General features: G+C 41.8%; 1 protein-coding gene across 1 annotated transcript in view; it reads right to left on the bottom strand.

Moving 5' to 3' along the window:
- SPMAP2L (sperm microtubule associated protein 2 like) overlaps positions 1 to 17,430 on the bottom strand; it is a 50,082-nt gene extending 32,652 nt beyond the window's left edge. The window contains exons 1-2 of the mRNA XM_059396391.1: positions 16,903 to 17,430; positions 3,443 to 3,473 (exon numbers count right to left, since the gene is read on the bottom strand). Of these exons, the coding sequence (XP_059252374.1) occupies positions 3,443 to 3,473; positions 16,903 to 17,395 (524 nt within the window). The 5' untranslated portion in view covers positions 17,396 to 17,430. The remainder of the gene's footprint in view (positions 1 to 3,442; positions 3,474 to 16,902) is intronic.
- Positions 17,431 to 18,263: the final 833 nt, after the last annotated feature.

The raw sequence follows: 18,263 nt of genomic DNA, 5'->3' as shown, positions 1-18,263 counted from the left end.
GGTTCCATGCTTTGGGAAATCTGCTTCAAGATTCTCTCCCTTTGCACCTCCCCACACACGTGCAAGCATTCGCAAAGGCACGCGCTCTCTCTAAAATAAATAAATCTTTAAAAAATAAAGAAAATATAAACTTAGTTTAAGTGCAGACTCCTCAGGTTCCATGCTTTGGGAAATCTGCTTCAAGATTCTCTCCCTTTGCACCTCCCCACACACGTGCAAGCATTCGCAAAGGCACGCGCTCTCTCTAAAATAAATAAATCTTTAAAAAATAAAGAAAATATAAACTTAGTTTAAGTGCTTATAAGGGAAAATCATGGAACCGTCACTAAACCTTTATCACTTGAATAGGTTTCTAGACAAAAGACAGGTTTAAAGTTAGTAAGAATGGTACCTCACCTCCATGCTCTTTTTTCCCTAATGTCCAATACTCTGGACTCCTCTAATTTTCCCCCTTTGCTATTGAAGTTAACCTATTTGCTTTTTGTCCCTCAGGACTCTGCTGCTTAATTCATGAGTTCCCAGTACAAAGTTCTCAAATCCTTAAGGGACCTATGAGGATAATAATGGGGGTCCACAACCTTTAGAATAATTCAAAAGGTCAAGTGGCATCCTACACCACCCACAGTCAGGTTGTAGAGGCTACCCCAAATACCCAGTTTGTTTCTGAACTATATCATCTCCATGTTACTTCATGCTATTGGAGGGTCTGATTATATGTACATCCACCCTTAATTTTTAAAAAAATAATAAATGTGGCTTGTTTTGTAAACAACAACAACAAAATCTTTCAAAACACGAGATTGTAGTTGTTAAGTAGAGAAAAACAAAATATTTTTTGGTGGTAAAACATTTGTGATCAGCTATGTAACTGATATAATGCAACCCCCAAGTCATTCCTGTTAATATCTAGAAACAAGGAAGATACTGTCAATTGGAGGGAAATAAAAATCTACATTCTTATTCAGCAGCAGAAGGGCTTCATCAAGTCAGCCGGGCATGAGCCAACTTTCCAGGGAGGAGGGCTAGGTGGAGGAAAAAGAAAGCCAGAGTTGCAAACGAAACATCTTAGGTACCTTAATCTTAGAATACAAGTGAGCTTCTGGCTTCTGTCATCACTTCCAACCCAAGGTTTCTCTCACTACCTTTTTTCACTAGATAAATAAAGTTTTTTTAAATGTATTGTTTTATAGATCAATGACAGTTGCCTCATTTATTCCTATTGACATGTTAACGGAGTTGTGACTTCAACTGGAAATAATCTCATTAACATTTGCTAATTCCTAGTGGAGGTCTGCCTATCACCTATCCTCTTCTTTCACTTCTTGTGGGTTTTGTCAGCACAAATCCACGCTGTCTCTTCATCTTAACACAGTTTCCCCCTTCTTTCATGCCATCACTACCTCACAATGTGTAGTCAGGGTTGTGGACGGAAACAAAAGAATGTGGTTGAAGGGTTTTCACTATTGAAAGTTCGGGGGTTTTTTGTTGTTTTTTTTTTTTTTAATGAGGATTACATTGCTGTCCCATGTCTTCATTGGTTATTAGTCTCCTATAATTTGCCAATAGCTCAGAAAGTTTTTGAAATCCTTACCTTGAGTGCAGAACAATAATATACCTTTATGTAGCAGTAGTTATGGAAATGATTGCAGGTCAAAACTTTTGGGGTAATACAAACAAGTCTCTCAGTCAAATGCTCTTTTACATTTAACTATGTTGTTTATTTGGTTTTTTGTTTTGTTTTTGTTTTGTTTTGTTTTGTTTTAAGATTCTATTTATTTATGTGACAGACAGAGATCACAAGTAGGCAGAGAGGCAGGCAGAGAGAGAGGAGGAAGCAGGCTCCCCGCTGAGCAGAGAGCCCGATGTGGGGCTCCATCCCAGGACCCTGAGATCATGACCTGAGCTGAAGGCAGAGGCTTTAACCCACTGAGCCACCCAGGTGCCCCTACATTTAACTATGTTTTTTATATTCAGAAAATATTTTCTTCCATAAAAATCAGGCACAGCATATTCCATTAACAAGATTCTTTTTTTTTTTAACAAGATTCTTTTTAGACGACAGGAATAAATAATAAAGATAGCATAGTTTTCTCATAGAATCAAGCCAAATTAACCACCCAAATAAAACACTTTCTTCACAGTCTTTTTTTTAAGTATAATACTTATCAGGTATAAACTATTTCATTGTCTAGTTAGGAGAGTTTGCTCACCCAGAATACATTTATTTGCAGTAGTGTGGTATTTTAAGTGGGTACTTGGTAATACTTGGTAAATGTTAGTTCTACCTGCTCTTCTAATTCAGCCACCAAACAACCTTGAGAAAGTGACATAATTTATCTGAATTTCATTTTCCCTCAGTAAAATCTAGCTGGTTATATCTGCCCTATGAACTGAGGATTCTTGTGAGAAAAATGAAAAAATTTTAACTGCAAAGTATTACATAAAGATAAGGTGGTACTATTTACTTCCTGAAAGCGCTGAGGAGGAAAAACAAACTAGAAAGCATAGCAAATAAACCCCCAAAACTCTAGGGGTGTCTGGGTGGCTCAGTAAGCTGATCATCAGATTTTTGGTTTTGGCTCAGGTCATGAGATCAAGACTCAAATAGGGCACTGAGCTCAGCAGGGAGTCTGCTGCTCCCTCTACCATTACCCACCCTTGCCCAAGCTTCCACTCTCTCGATCTCAAATAAATAAATCTTTAAAAGAAAGAGAGAGAGAGCTCTCCTTATCTCAAGGATGGGGGGGGGATCCAAAAACTCTAAATAATAATTGTAAATGTTAAATAATAACAACAAATATGAATGATTTAATCCATTTTTTCAAAGAACAGATACAAATGAAATTATTATTATTTACTTCTCATCTAGATGAGCCATTGATATTAATCTTTGGTATTTCTCTTTAATGATTCTACTCTGTTACTTCTTCTAACTCCATTCTTAGCCAAACAAAGAGTAAGCACCAGTTTTCAGGAGGCATCTGTTTTGTGTACTATACTTACACGCTTTCTTTTTTCTATAGTGAGCACTTTCTCAAAATTTCATTAGCTACTGTACTTGAAATAGAGACAAGGGGAGATGGAGATACAATGACATGGAGCTTCACACAATCTGTGACATGAGATTGTCAATGCAGCATCCCAAGTCCCTTAAAGGTTTAGACCCAGCATGTGACATACACCTAGGATTTAGCAAACCAGTAAAACACTGAGTGAATCTGAGGAGAGCTCTCCTGCATCTCAATCTTCTTTCCCCATCTCACGTCTTAATCAGTTTATCTCTCATTTCCTTTTTACACAGGAACTTTCATGAAAAAATGGCCTAATGACGAAGAAAAAGTACAGGAACCCCTCAGATAGGCTTTTCCTTCAGATGCCCCAGATGGAGTATGCCCCATCAGCTAGCTAGTTGGGGAGACTACTACTATCCCTACAGTCTTACCGTTTTCTTGCAATGCCACAGACACCAGGTTCTACAAAAAGAAAAGTAAAAGCAAACATTAGATTTGATAAGAACAGAGAGATGATAAAGACAGCATCACAAATCAATAAAAAAGAGACTGTGAAAAGTACCTAGGGGAATGGCTAAGTTAAATATGTCACACCATGTACCAAAATAAATCACAGGTTAATCAAGGAGTTAATTTTTTTTTTAATTGAACTGGAGCTAAAATAAGAGAATATCTACTTAATCACTAGATTTTAATCTGAGTTAAAGGTGACAAGAGAATACAGGAATAATATAAATAAAAATATTTAAAACTTAAAACTTTTATGTGCCAAAAAGTAAAACCTGAAGAGGAAATGAAAATATCTGGCAGCACATATGACAAAGGCTTAAACTGAGATTATAAAAGTATAGAGGAATAAGAAAAACACCGAGGTATGTGTCAAAACTTGAATGGACGAAGGACAGAAATTAAATTCATATATGAAGACATAAACACGCATATAAAGACATACAAATAAAAGTTCACTCTTGCTTGTAATTAAAACAATGTAAGTAAAGAATGAGATTTTTTTAAACTATAAAATTAGCAAAAAAAAAAAAAAAGTTTTGCAGAGGATAATGAAACTAGATGGGTAAGATGAGATGAGTACTCTTTTGTACTGCTGTGGAAACCTAAACTAGTATACTTTATGAAAAATGATTTGGAAGTATAAGTCAGCAAGGCTGACATCCTTAATGTAATTCTACTTGTAGAAATGTACTCTAAAGGGGCACCTGGGGGGCTCAGTCAGTTAAACGTCTGCCTTTGGGTCAGGTTATAATCCCAGGGTCCTGGGATCCAGCCCCACATCGGGTTTCCTGCTCAGCAGGGAACATGCTTCTCTCCCTCCCTCTGCCTCTCCCCCAGCTTGTACCTCTCTCTTTCTCTCAAACAAATAAAATAAAATCTTTAAAAAAATTATTCCAAGCAAAGCAAAAAATCGATGCACAAAAATGTTCATTGTGGTATCAGTGGAAAATTGGATACATCTTAAGTGTGTAAAACAGAATAAATGGTTAAGAAAATTAAAAATCATGGTTCAGGGGCACCTGGATGACTCAGTTGGTTGAATGTCTGACTTCAGCTCAGGTCATGATCTCAGGTCCCTAGATCCAGCCCTGCATTGGGCTTGCCACTCAGCAGGAAGTCTGCTTCTCCCTCTCCCTCTGCCCCTACCCTTGCTCATACTCTCTCTTTCTCTGTCAAATAAATAAATAAAAATCTTTAAAAGAAATCATGTTCCCTGGTTGGCTCAGTTGGTCAGGTGTCTGACTCTTGATCTTGGCTGGTCTTGATTTCAAGGTCATGAGTTCAGGCCCACACTGGGGCTCAGCATCGAGCCCACTTAAAAAAAAAAAAATCATGTTTAGTTTTTTGCTAAATGTGGGAGAACATAGATCATACGGGCCAAGTTATGTAAAGGCCTATTATAATAGGCCTCATAAGGACAGCTCGTTCCAGTTTTTTTGGTGGGGGGAATTTTTAATCACATCTGAGAGTTCTGAAGTACCACTGCCTACCCTCTGAAGTATTTTAGGTAAAGGAAAGTGGGTGTGCTCTGGCATCAGACAGGCACAGCTCAAGCCCCAGTTCTGGTACTGAGCCATACAAACTTTGGCAAACTGCTTAACTTCCCTGAGACCCAGTTTCCCTTTGTAGATAGGAAGGTAACGGGTATATCTGTATAAAGATTAGTGACATATATGTGAAGTACCCTGCATATCGTAGATGAGTGGTGATCCGAATCATTAGTGACAACTTCAGAGTGTCAATGTGGGAGCACTGCAGGAAACACAGCAACCCAGTAGTGACTGGGTTTCTTTCTACTATGCGCAGCATGATGCCAGTGTTGAGAGAACAAAAGTGAGTAAGATAAGTTCACCTCTCAAGGAGTTTACAGCATAGTAGTAGATAGGTTACAAACTTTAAAAAGATGGAATTTTTGAATTGGGATGTTTTCTATTACTCTACTTTTTAAAAAAGATCTATCTATTTATTTTAGAGAGGGGAGCACAGACAAGTGGGCGGAGGGCCAAGAGAGAGGGAGACAGACAGAGAGAAGCAGACTCCCCACTGAGCATGGAGCATGATGCAGAGCCCTGTCTAAAGACCCTAAGACCAGCACCTGGACTGGAATCAAGAGTCAGATGCCCAACTGACTGAGCCACCCAGGCGCCCCATCTATTACTCTACCTTTTAAGGCTCAGCTGACTCAGACCTAAGGAAAAGGGGAGAATGGTCTACAAATACTCCCCTAGTGTCCAGTCATAATGTCACCCATCACAGATGCAACACTTGTTCCGTGGATTTTTAGTGTTTCACCAAGCTTGGTTCCCAGCTTCTATACACAGGTCAGAGAGTCACTATAACACTGAATCAATCCTAAAAACACTTCTACAAATACTGATAATATGAATGACTAACATTTCTCCCATAGGCAGAGATTGCACCTTTTTTTTTTTTTTTTAAATTTGACAGACAGAGATCACAAGTAGGCAGAGAGGCAGGCAGAGAGAGACAGGAGGAGGAGGCAGGCTCCCTCCTGAGCAGAGAGCCCAATGCGGGACTCGATCCCAGGACCCTGAGATCATGACCTGAGCCGAAGGCAGAGGCTTTAACCACTGAGCCACCGAGGCGCCACACTTTTTTATTTTTTTTAAACAGAGGAAGAGAGGAGCAGAGCTCAGAGAGGGAGAGAGAGAATCTCAAGAGGCTCACACCCAGTGCAGAGCCTGATGAAGGGCTCAATCTCATGACCCTGAGATCATGACCTGAGCCAAAATCAAGAGTCGGACACTGAACAGACTGTGCCACCCAGGCACCCCTTGCACTCTTTATTTTAGAAATACTTTTGATGTTATTTTACCAATTGGTGGGACAGAATAGTTCTCAGGTGGCTAATGTCCCAAGCAAAACATTGTTACAACGGTTTCCAAATTTGTCTGCAGATTAGAACCACTCTGGGATTTTTAAAAAATTGTGGAGCCCAGGTCACACCCTAGGCCACCATCTTTGGAGATGGAACACAGGCACTGGTATTTTTCAAAGCAGACAATTTTAGGCTCTGCCACAATATTGTTTAATGGGTAAGACTACTGACTTTGGAATCAAACAGGCTGAAACCAAATCCTGCCTCTAATCAGACAGAGGAAAAGCATTTCAGACTGAGGAGATGGCAAGTATAAAGGTCCTGAGGTGGAATCAAGCAAAAAACACAGGAAGATAGCTGGTCAGGGTGGCTGGAGGGAAGGGAGCAAGCGAGGGCAGCAGGATTTGTGGTTGGGCCAGAGCCCGGTGAGCCTTGCAGGAGTCAGGCTTTTATTTAAATGCTACCAGAAGGAAGTCCCTGAAGGATTTTGAGCAAAATGATGAATACCAGCCTCCTCTAAGAGATAATCAAAACATTATGGCTGCAGTAGGCCCTTTAAATGTTGGTATTTTATTCTGTATCACACAAACTACACCACTCACATTGCCACCTACAGCTAAAAAATGCCATGACCCAAGCCATTTGATGGAAAAGGCTGCCATCTGCTGGGAGAGAACCTCATGAAACCCGCTCTTCCCTGATGGCAATGATGAAGCACTGTCCGCTGTGAGTTCCATTGCAAGCAGAATAAAGCATTTTGTGATACAGAAGGATGAAATGTCTAAGTATAACTGTTCTCCACTTGGTCCTCCACTCTGCCTCCTAAAGAGCCCATGTTTGAGATGTTCAGCCTCGAGCCCTGGGTTGTACTGAATGGGGTACCACTGACCTACAAAGAAATGGCAGGAAGCCTCTCTCAGAAGAGGGGAGAGAGAGGCAAGCAGGAACTTGAGAGAAATAGAAGAGGTATTTTTGGAGATAAGCTGTCATGAAGATTGGGACTTGGGAAAAGTGGTGTCTCAACATTTTTAGTAGGTTTCACTTTATGATCGATGGTACAGTTACTTGCCTGTAAGATACTTCAGTAAGATCTACTTTAGTTAGTTTTCAAGGCTTTATGAAGTAAAATCTGTGCTTGCTCTATATGCATTATTGTTCTAGAGACTGGCCGTGAAGCAGTCCACTTCCACACTGGGTATGACAACGTAAACAGACAGTGGGATATTCTTCAATATGATGTAATAAGCCATGTGATCTATCACTACTGTTTATTCTCCTAGGCACCGCTCCCTGGCACTGTGCTCTCCCTACTGTCTTAGCTCAAGGTCACAGGCAAGAGATAGGAGACTGAGGTTGAGAAGGCAGAGGCAGAAAAAGGCCAAGTCCTTCCATCTGGTGAAACGACAAGAGCAACAGAAACCAGGGACTTCTGCGCAAACTAGAGCTCAAACTATTACATTCTCCAGCTAACTATGAAGCTGGGCCTCTTCTCATATGTACACTTTTGTGACCCTTTTCTCATATTTCAAATCTATTTTTCATGTTCTTTTTTACTCGATTTCATCTATGTGAAGACAACACTGGCAACCTGGGTAGTTGCTAAGAAAGCTGGATGTATAAATCACGCCAAACAGCAGGATAAATTCTGAACAGATCAAAGATTTAAATGTTTTTAGGAAAAAAAGATTATAAAAGAAAACACATGGGAAATTCCTTCATAACCTAGAAGGGGAAGAAGGCCTTTCTAATTACGATTCCAAACAGAAGCCATAAAAGAAATGATTGACAAATTTTACCATAAAAACATTTTTGTAGAAGAATAAAATGAAATAAAAGCAAGTGAAAACAAGGAGACCAACAAACAAACAGAAAAACAAAAAACAAAAAACAAAAAAAGGTCATACATATCCTAGACAAACAGCTAATCTCCTTGTAAGGAAGAAAAATACCTAGCAAGTCAAAAGGGAATTAGGCAAAGGACATGAAAAAACATGTATCAAAAAGGATGCTTAATGTTATCCACATAGTAAGATAAATGTAAATTAAAACTTAATTGATACACTAGCTTTTTATCAATTAAATTTTTTAAAAGTCAGAAGTTTAACCACACACTACAACGGTGAGTCTATAAGAGAACAGACACTTTCATTGCCACTTTCATTGGACATACAAAATGCATCGACTCCCATGGAAGGCCATTTTGTTAAATCAAGTTCCTAGTGTGGGGCATCTGGGTGGCTCAGATGGTTAACGGTCTGCATTCAGCTCGGGTGATGATCCCAGGGCCCTGGGATTGAGCCCCGCATTGGGCCTCCTGCTCAGCGGGGAGCCTGCCCCTCTGCCTCTGCCTCTCTCCCCTGTTCATGCTCTCTCTCTCTCTCTCAAATGAATAAATAAAATCTTTAAAAAAAAAAAAAGTTCCAGGTGTGTTTACCCTCCAGTAACCCACTTCTGGAAATTTATTCTAAAGGCACACCTGTATGATGTGTACTAAATTACATCATGTACACGTTTATCTATTACAACATTGCTTGTAATAACAGCAACATCCTGGAACAAATGAGGTGTTAAACTCGTAGTGGCACAACTGTGCCATAAAATATGAAGCACTGGATTTTTTTTTAAAAATGAGGAAACTCCCTATGTAGTTATTTGGGAAGTTATACTGTCAAGTGAAGAAGAGGATAGCCTGTGCTACTCTTTGATAAGAAAGGAGGAACACACACATAAGCTTGTACAGTATTTTCTTGTATTTATATAAAGATGCATAGAAATGAATGAAAGTGGCTACTTGTAAAAGGGGACAGAAGGACAGAGTAGGAAAGCAGAATTTCCTTGTAGTCCTTTTTTTTTTTAGATTTTATTTATTTATTTGACAGAAAGAGACACAGCGAGAGAGGGAACACAAGCAGGGGGAGTGGGTGAGGGAGAAGCAGGCTTCCCATCAAGCAGGGAGACCGATGCAGGGCTTGATCCCAGAACCCTGGGATCGTGATCTGAGCCAAAGGCAGCTGCTTCAGGGACTGAGTCACCCAGGCACCCCCTCCTTGTAGTCTTTTAAGATTGTTTTGTTTTTTTCATCATGTAAATGTCTTACAAATTTCAAAAGAGTTTTAAATTAAAAGTTTACTCAATATGATTTCCCTCCATACTCCCACACTTGCCTGAGACACTTCCCTAATCCCTTATAAATCCAAATTAAAGGGAGCCTGGGTGGCTCAGTCAACTAAGTACATCTGACTCTTGATCAAAGTTCAGGTCTTCATCTAAGAGTTGTGAGTTCAAGCCCCACACTGGGCTCCAGACTGGGCATGGAGCCTAAATAAATAAATAAATAAATAAATAAATAAATAAAACCCAAATGAAGTACCCTTAGTTCTGTATACTTTGAGAGTAAATATTTAATCTCTATTTCAGCCTATTTTAGGTAAGTACCTTAAATGAATACTTTGGTCCTATTTTTTTCCAAGTCTTTCTTCTCCATTAAAAGTAGAGGTTAGTATTGCCATTCAACTCAGGAAATTAAGTGATTGTGCTGTGGGATACTCCAATCTCCTTTACTTTGTATGCTATGTGGATGTGTCACTGTTACAGATGTGTTTAGCCTCCCCAACCACACTGACAGTCCTTCAAGGATGGGATCCTTGTCTTACTCATCTAAGGCTCAGTGTCTGCACCCTGATAATAGTAAGTACCCTATAAATTTCAAGAGGGACACTGAAGATTAGGTGATGATACACTAGTCAGGTGTTAGATGATGGGCCCTATTCTATAATACACATTTTAAAAATAAATTCACAACCAAACTGCCATGTGTCAGTCATCTTTACAGCCCCACAGGGCACAAAGAGTGCCTTAGCAGATGTGCAACAAATGTTTGTTGGAGGAAGGAATTTTATTGAGCAGAAGCAAGGTGACATGCTGACTAAACATTTCCTAATATTTACATGATTTTATATAAATATTGTATAAATATGCTGGATACTTATTAAGCTTTACTGAGGGAATTAATGTAAAGATAGGATTTTTAACCAACTGAGCCACACAGGCACCCAGTAAAGATGGGATTTTTAACAAGGAAAATCTAAAATCTAAAAAACAAATGGGTAAGATAGGAAATTTTAAAGTAGTATTTTCTAGGGGCACCTGGGTGGCTCAGTCGTGAAGCGTCTGCCTTCGGCCCAGGTCATGATCCCAGCGTCCTGGGATTGAGCCCCACATCCTGCTCCCTGCTCAGCAGGGAGCCTGCTTCTTCCTCTCCCACTCACCCTGCTTGTGTTCCCTCTCTCGCTGTGTCTCTCTGTCAAATAAATAAATAAAATCTTTAAAAAAAAAAAAAAAACAGTGTTTTCTAAAGCAGAGTCTGAAAACTTTTGAGAGTCTCATCATGAAGCTACTTCTGAGAGGGTTTCTACAGACATCATGAACAGGGAAGGCCCTCTAAGACTAGGCTTTCCCACCTTTTTAAAATGTGGACTGGCAGAGAAAGACCAGTAACATATGATTTCACTCATATTTGGAATTTGAGAAACAAAACAAATGAACATGGGGTGGGGAGAGAGAAGAAAACCATAAAACAGACTCTTAACTCTAGAGAACAAACTGCTGGTTACCAGAGGGGAGATGGGTGGGGGATGGGTGAAATAGGTGATGGGGATTAATGAGTGCACTGGTGAAGAGCTCCCGGTATTGTATGGAAGTGCTGAGTCACTAAATTCTACACCTGAAACTAATATTACACTGTTTGTTTTGTTAACTAACTGGAATTTATTTTTTTTAAAGATTTACAAAAAAACTTTTTTAAGATTTTATTTATTGAGGCACCTGGGTGGCTCAGTGGGTTAAATCCTCTGCCTTCAGCTCAGGTCATGATCCCAGGGTCCTGGGATTGAGCCCCACATCAGGCTCTCTGCTCAGCAGGGAGCCTGCTTCCCCCTCTCTCTGCCTGCTTCTCTGCCTACTTGTGATCTGTCAAATAAATAAAATCTTTTAAAAATATATTTATTTATTTGAGAGAGAGAGAGAGCATGAGAGGAGAGAGGTCAGTGGGAGAAGCAGACTCCCTGCTGAGCAGGGAGCCCAATGTAGGACTCAATCCGGGGACTCCAGGATCATGACCTGAGCCGAAGGCAGTCGCCCAACCAACTGAGTCACCCAGACGCCCTTAAAAATTTTTTTTAAGTAATCACTACACCCAACGTGGGGCTCAAATCCACAACCCAGAGATCAAGAGTCACACACTCCACCAACTGAGCCAGCCAGGCACCCCATAACTAACTGGAGTTTAAATAAAAACTTGGAAGACAGAGAGACAGATAGATAAATAAATAAATAATTTAAAAAGAAGAAAGAAAATTAAAATGTGGACTGGGACCTGAATAGGAAATAATCATGAGACAATTCTGGAAAAATAATAACCATCTAGGGAGAGGAAACCACAAATACAGATTCTGAAGCAGGGACAAATATGGAATTGGCCTTTTATAGAACAGAAAAGAAGCCAGTATGACTGGGGCAGAATAAGCAGGCAGGAATGGAAGGGAGTGAGGTCAGAGGGCCCACGGAATTCTAGATACTCCTGCAAAGGTCTGGTTTATCCTAAGAGCAATGGGAAGCCACAGGCAGGATTATATAGTAAGGGTGGCATCCTTACTTTTTAAAATAGCATCCAGTTTGATCAAGCCCCCCCAAATCCACTATTGCTCCCTAACTCCCCTTCCTTCACCTTCAAATCAAATGCTTCCAATGCAAGTTGTTACTTTTTCTACTTCTTGAATTCATTCATTTCCATTGGTACACCCTCACCCCAATTATAGCCATTTCTCATCTGGATTTCTAGATGAGCTTCTCAAGTAGTCTCTCTGATTCTGTGCATTTCCCCTGAAATCTATTTGCCATTTTCTGGAAGCATTCAGTTGGAGGAGTGAGGGAGGAACAAGACTGGGAGAAAAATCAAGACTTCTATCTCAAAGTATATTATTTTTGTGATGCCTATGATATATCCATGGAGATGTCCAGTAGGCAGTTTGAATACATGAATGTGGGACTCAGGAAAGAGAGTAGAGCTGGAATGTGTAAATTCAGGAGGCAGCAGTATAGACATGCTATTTAAAGCCGTTAAGTGTACATATGACAGCCAGGGAGGGAAAAGTGAAAAAAAAAAAAAAAAGGAAAGGGGTCAGAATGGCGCTCCTTAGAGCTCAGGAAAATAGGGAGGGCTCAGCAAATGAGCCCAAAAAGCAAACAGTCACATAGGTGATAAACTGAGGGACTGTTGTGTCACAGAGGTCAAGATTAAGAGGTATATGTGTCAAGAAGGGTGTGGTCAATTGTATTAAATGCTGCCCAGAGGTTAAATAAGATAAAAATACTAACACCACTACTAATAATGGCTAACATCTACTAAGCACCTACCAGTACCACAATCGGCCTCTAAATGCTTCACATGTATTAACTCAATTAATTTTCTTAACAACCCTAAGGATAGAGAAGGAACCATTGCACTTGATGACAAAGAGACTGAATGAAGAAATCGTTCATTTAACAATAATTGTTAAGTCCTAACTTGTTCCAGGCACTGCTTGAGGCATTGAGGATGAAACAGTGGAAAAGGTTTTTTGCCCTCTGTGAGCTAAACAGTAAACAAACAGACACATAATATTGTACAGTCAATAAGTACTTTAAAGAAAAGGAGCAGGCTAGAGAGTGTTCTTTTTGACAGAGTGATCTGGTATATCTTCGTAAGGAGACAAATACTTGAGGGATGGGTGTCCTGCCAGAAGAAAAGTCAAATGAAATGACTGCGAGGTGGGAGCAAGGAGGCCCACATGGTTGGAGAGTAGAGATGGTGGGACTTTTGAATGGGGAGGCAGGTGGGGGCCAGATCATGTGGGGCACTGCAGGGTTGCTGAGGACTTTAGATTACCAACCATGTGAGATGAGAACCCACTCTCGACAGATGAGAGCAGGAGAGTTGCATATAATTAATTTATGTCCTAAGACCCGTGACCACCGTTTGAACAATAAACTGGAGTGGGGCAGGGGAATGGGGCAAGAGTAGAAGCAAGAGCAAGCTGAAAGCTACTGTAGTGGATCAAGCAAGAGATGATAGTGGCTTATAAAGATGACGAAGCTTTAGGGGCGCCTGGAGGGCCCAGTGGGTTAAGCCTCTGCCTTCGGCCCAGGTCATGATCTCAGGGTCCTGGGATTGAGCCCTGCATCGGGCTCTCCGCTCAGCAGCAAATCTGCTTCCCCTCTCTCTCTCTCTGCCTATTTGTGATCTCTCTGTCAAATAAATAAAATCTTTTAAAAAAAGAAAGATGATGAGGTTTTAGATGTTGATAAGTGTTCAGTCACGATATAGCTCAAAATTAAGGACACATTCAATTTTACATGCCTACCAAGTACTCAAGTAGGGATATTAAATAGATAACTGGTTAGAAAACTCTGGAACTCAAGGGAAAATTTTGAGAAGTTACCAGCATACAATTAAAACCATGGAAGTGAGGACGTTGCCTAGGGAACAAGGAAAGTTCTAAAGAATCTAAGAAAACGAGCCATCTCTCACTTCAACCTAGAGGCTGGGAAGAGGAGTTCCTGACTCAAAGAAAACTGAATCAGATAAAATTGATGAGGTAGGAAGACAATGAAGGCAAGTAAAGAAGGACTTCCAAGAAAGAGGGAGTGAATGTGTCAAATGAGTAAGATGAGGATGAAGAATTAACCATTGATTTTGGCAAGGCAGAGGTCATTATGACCTCAACAAGAGCAACTTCAGTCAAGTTAGAGGAGATGAATGTTAAAGTGGTTCTCAAGAGAATGAGAAGTGAGGATATGGAGATAATTACAACTGTTTTTGAGGGATTTCCTCTAAGGAGTAGCAGAAGAACAGGAGTGGTACATGAAGGGGCACATGGGATTAAGGGAGGGTGTTTGGTTTTAAGATGGGAATTACTGCTGCATGTTCATGTGCTGAATGACCCAGCAGAAAAAATAAAATGATGCTCATTTTAGGAGCAAAGAGCTTAAAGTTAGATAGGATGGGATCCAACACACAGGTTGAGAGAATGGCATAGCAATAAAGACAGTTCATCCACCATTAACAGGAGAAAAGGCAGACTATATAGGTACAGATGCTTGTAATTTGATAGATTCTATGTTGGAAAATGAGTTGACAGAAGAAACGTAGTATGTTTGCCAAGCAGCATTGAGAGCCCACTTGAATTTCAAAGTCATTAATTTAAAATCAGTCAGCAGGACGCCTGGGTGGCTCAGTTGTTAAAGGTCTGCCTTCCAGTCCTGATCCCCCACCCCCACTCCTGGGATTAACCCCCACACATTAAGCCCTGCATTGGGCTCCCTGCTCTGTGGGAAGTCCGCTTCCTCTCTCACTCCCCCTGCTTGTGTTCCCTCTCTCACTGTGTCTGTCAAATAAATGAATAAAACCATGGACTATCAAGTGAGTAAAGGGAGACGGTAGACAAAAGGTGGTGATACATAATTGAAGTTTAATAGCATCAGTAGGTTAAAGGTCCTCCTGAACCTGCAGAATTGACAGAAGGGGTACAAGGAGGAGTGAGTGAGTTGGAAAGATAGGGCAGAGTTAGAGATTAGAGCCCTTGAAATAGAAATTTTGGAAATAGCATAGCAATTGACATTACAAAGGCTAGAGAAGTGGATGCCCAAGATGGGGTGAAGGACACCATCATTCAAAGTGAGGAGGTCAAAGAACTGAGAAGCCAAGTGAATCATCCATATGGATACTGAAATCTCCATGCATGGTAACAGGGTTGGTGGTGGAGAAAAAGGCAGTAAATCAGAGCATTTTCAGTGGAGTGGAGGGAAAAAAGAAAGCTAACTAGGCGGGTTGAGGAGAGAATAAGGAGTGGGAAAATGGAAGTGAGTATAGACAACTTTTTGGACAAGTTCTGTGATGAAAGAACAGAAAAATGATGGCTATGGTAGGAGGAGGAGGGGTCTGAAGAAGACATGGGATCAAGGGTTTTTTCAAGATGAAAGGTTCTTGAGAATATGTTTATAGAGTATAAGTAAGCATTCATGGGACTGATGCATTCGAAATGGAGAAATTAAATCTGTAGGAGAGAAGGGGGATGATGGCAAGAACATCATCATGCTTCAGGAGACAAAAAGCAAAATCCAAAGCAGAGTGGAGAACTTTGCTTTTCACAGAAAAAGGCACAATTGTTCTTTGAAATATGTAAAAAGAATACATAGATGTAGATTTGGGTAAAGAATACATAGATGTAGATTTGGGTAAAGAAATAGATTAGTGGGTAAGAAAATAAGAGAGCTCGGGGTGCCTGGGTGGCTCAGTTGGTTAAGGGTCTATCTTCAGCTCAGGCATGGTCCCAGGGTCCTGGGATCGAGCCCTGCATGTGTTTCCCCACTCAGTAGGGTGCCTGCTACTCCCTCTCCCTCTGCTGTTCCCCCTGCTTGTCCTCTCTCTGTGTCATATAAATAAATAATTTTTTTAAAAAAGAAAAGATGAGAGCTCATGACTGTTTCTATTTCCTCAATAAAATAGGAGACAGTCTTTAGCTGTTTTGGGGGGTTGAAAGTGTAACATTTGGAGGAGAGTAAAGAGGACAGTTATCTTCTCAGAGATTAGGAGAATTTACCAGATGAATAAAGTGGGCTAGCTAGGAAGTACCAAGCAACCACTAAGATGTGTGGTCAAGAAATCGAAGTAAAAGAAAAGGTATCATTGTGGGATTTTGTTGCGTAAGAGTCAGCTGCTCAGGTGTAGGCAGAAGGTGGATGGTTAGGTTTAACCAGGGTTGGGGTTTTGCTTGGAGAAATATGGTGGGTAGCCAGAGTCAACAGTCAAACCACAAAATGGAGGCTGATAAAGAGGAGCCAAGGAAAACATGAGATTAAAAGTGGTCAGCTGAGGTACTGGAAGCCCAATGTGGACAAAGAATTGTTTAGGGTGGGATCATCAATGAAAAGTCCTAAGTGAACCAATGTGGTTAGAGCAAGGGATATTTATACCCAAGACTCACTAGCCCCCTAAGGTATCTTGTGAACTTGTTGAGGACCATAAACATTTAGCAAGTACACTTTGAATTCCTGCTCAATGAGTATTTTGTTCCTACAACTTTAATAATGTAATATCCTCCCTTCAAGGATGCCTCCCTTTAACTGGGGAGAAAGAGCATCGTAAGTGCTGTAACAGAGATAATGTTCAAAGTGGCAACCCAGAGTAAATGCAATGACTAACTATACGGAAGAATCAAGAAGAGCTTCAAAAAGAAGTTACAGTGAATAATCAAGGACAGCTAAGAGGTCATCAGGGGGAAAGAGAAGAGAGTGAAGAAATTCTGTTTCTCTCATTTACCAAAGTCCTCAGTTACCCATCAGACACACATAAGGTCCAAAGATAGATGACTGCAAAGCAGCAGGTAAATGACCCCAAAATCATCTTTCTTCAAATGAGCTCTTGCACGCAAGCATTCACATTCGGACTCCGGTTCCCGACAGGGCGGGGTGGCGGGGTGCCTCGGGAGGGGCCCCCACACCTACCGCTCAGGGAAGATGGCGGAACCTTCGGCGGGAACCTGGTCACCAGAGAAGGGGAGATCACCATGGCGGCAGCTCTGGGAAGCAACTGGACTTCGTAGGGCCTGTGGAGCTCTCGGGGAGCATGGGACTCCTGGGGTTTATGGGGCTCATGGAGCTTACGGGGCTTGCGGGGTGCTTGAGGCTCGTAGGCTCCGTGGAACTCATAGGGTTCGTGGGGCTCATAGGGCTCGTGGAGCTCATAGGGCGCGTGGGGTTCAGATGTCTCCTCGGGCTCATCAAACTCGTCCCATTGGTCTGGGGGGCTCTGCTTGCTGGCCTCTTCAGGCTCCTCAGGTTCCTCAGACTCCTCCGGCTCCTCAGGCCCCTCATGCTTGTGCGCCTCCAGGAGCCTCAGTACTAAGGGCTTCCGAAGGGCTTCGGAGGGAGCGGATATTTTTCTCGCGCCACGCCCATCCGGAAAGGCAGAGGAGTCTAAAAACTCCTCGTTCTCCATCAGGGCTTAGGAGCTCCAGCTGCGCACCGCGCTGATCGTCGAGGGGCGGCGCAGGCGCGCTCTGTGTCTTCCGCGGGCCGGGAGGAGCCCCGCCCCGCCCCACCCCCGCCCCACCCCAGCGACTCGGTAAGGGGCCCTCCTCGCACTTTCTCCGGTTGCCAAGGGGACGCGTCCCGCTCTAGGCGCCCGTCGGAGCCAAGGACCAGGCAGGCTCCTGACCCAGCCGTTCCCTGGGTTAAGGGCAAGGACTCTGGAGTGCTTCCCGTTACCCAGGCCTTGGGGACAACATAGCAGCTTCCGGTCTAGTTATGGCACCGCAGGTCCCTGTTGGGTTCAGAGGTTCTGTGGCACCGGTTCTCCAGAGGCCTTTGTTTCTTAACCGTGCTGACAGGAGTAATATTCTAAGGCCCTGGATCACTAAGATTGACTGCCATCAGTTTCTAATAAATGCACAACAGTCATAATGTGGGTGTGAGAGATGGGCGACACCAACATATCATCTGGTCCAAACTTAATATTCAGGAAAAATCTCAAATTCAGATTTTTTTTTTTTTAAGATTTTATCTGACAGAGATCACAAGGAGGCAGAGAGGCAGGCAGAGAGAGGAGGAGGCCGACTCCCCACTGATCAGAGAGCCGGATGTGGGGCTCAATCCCAGGACGCTGAGATCATGACCTGAGGTGAAGGCAGAGGCTTCGACCCACTGAGCCACCCAGGCGCCCCTCAATTCAGATTTTTAAAGTTTTCTTTTCTTCTCATGAAGTTCTACACACAGTCACAGAGAAATACGGGATTACAAGAATAAGACGTTCATCCACAACTTGTGTTTCGTTACTGGGAACCTGTCTACTAAAGTGCACTATAAAT

Source organism: Mustela nigripes, chromosome 1 (genome assembly GCF_022355385.1).
Source record: "Mustela nigripes isolate SB6536 chromosome 1, MUSNIG.SB6536, whole genome shotgun sequence".
NCBI lineage: Eukaryota > Metazoa > Chordata > Mammalia > Carnivora > Mustelidae > Mustela > Mustela nigripes.
The sequence above is the reverse complement of the archived record's forward strand: the minus strand, read 5'-3'. Positions and strand labels throughout refer to the sequence as shown.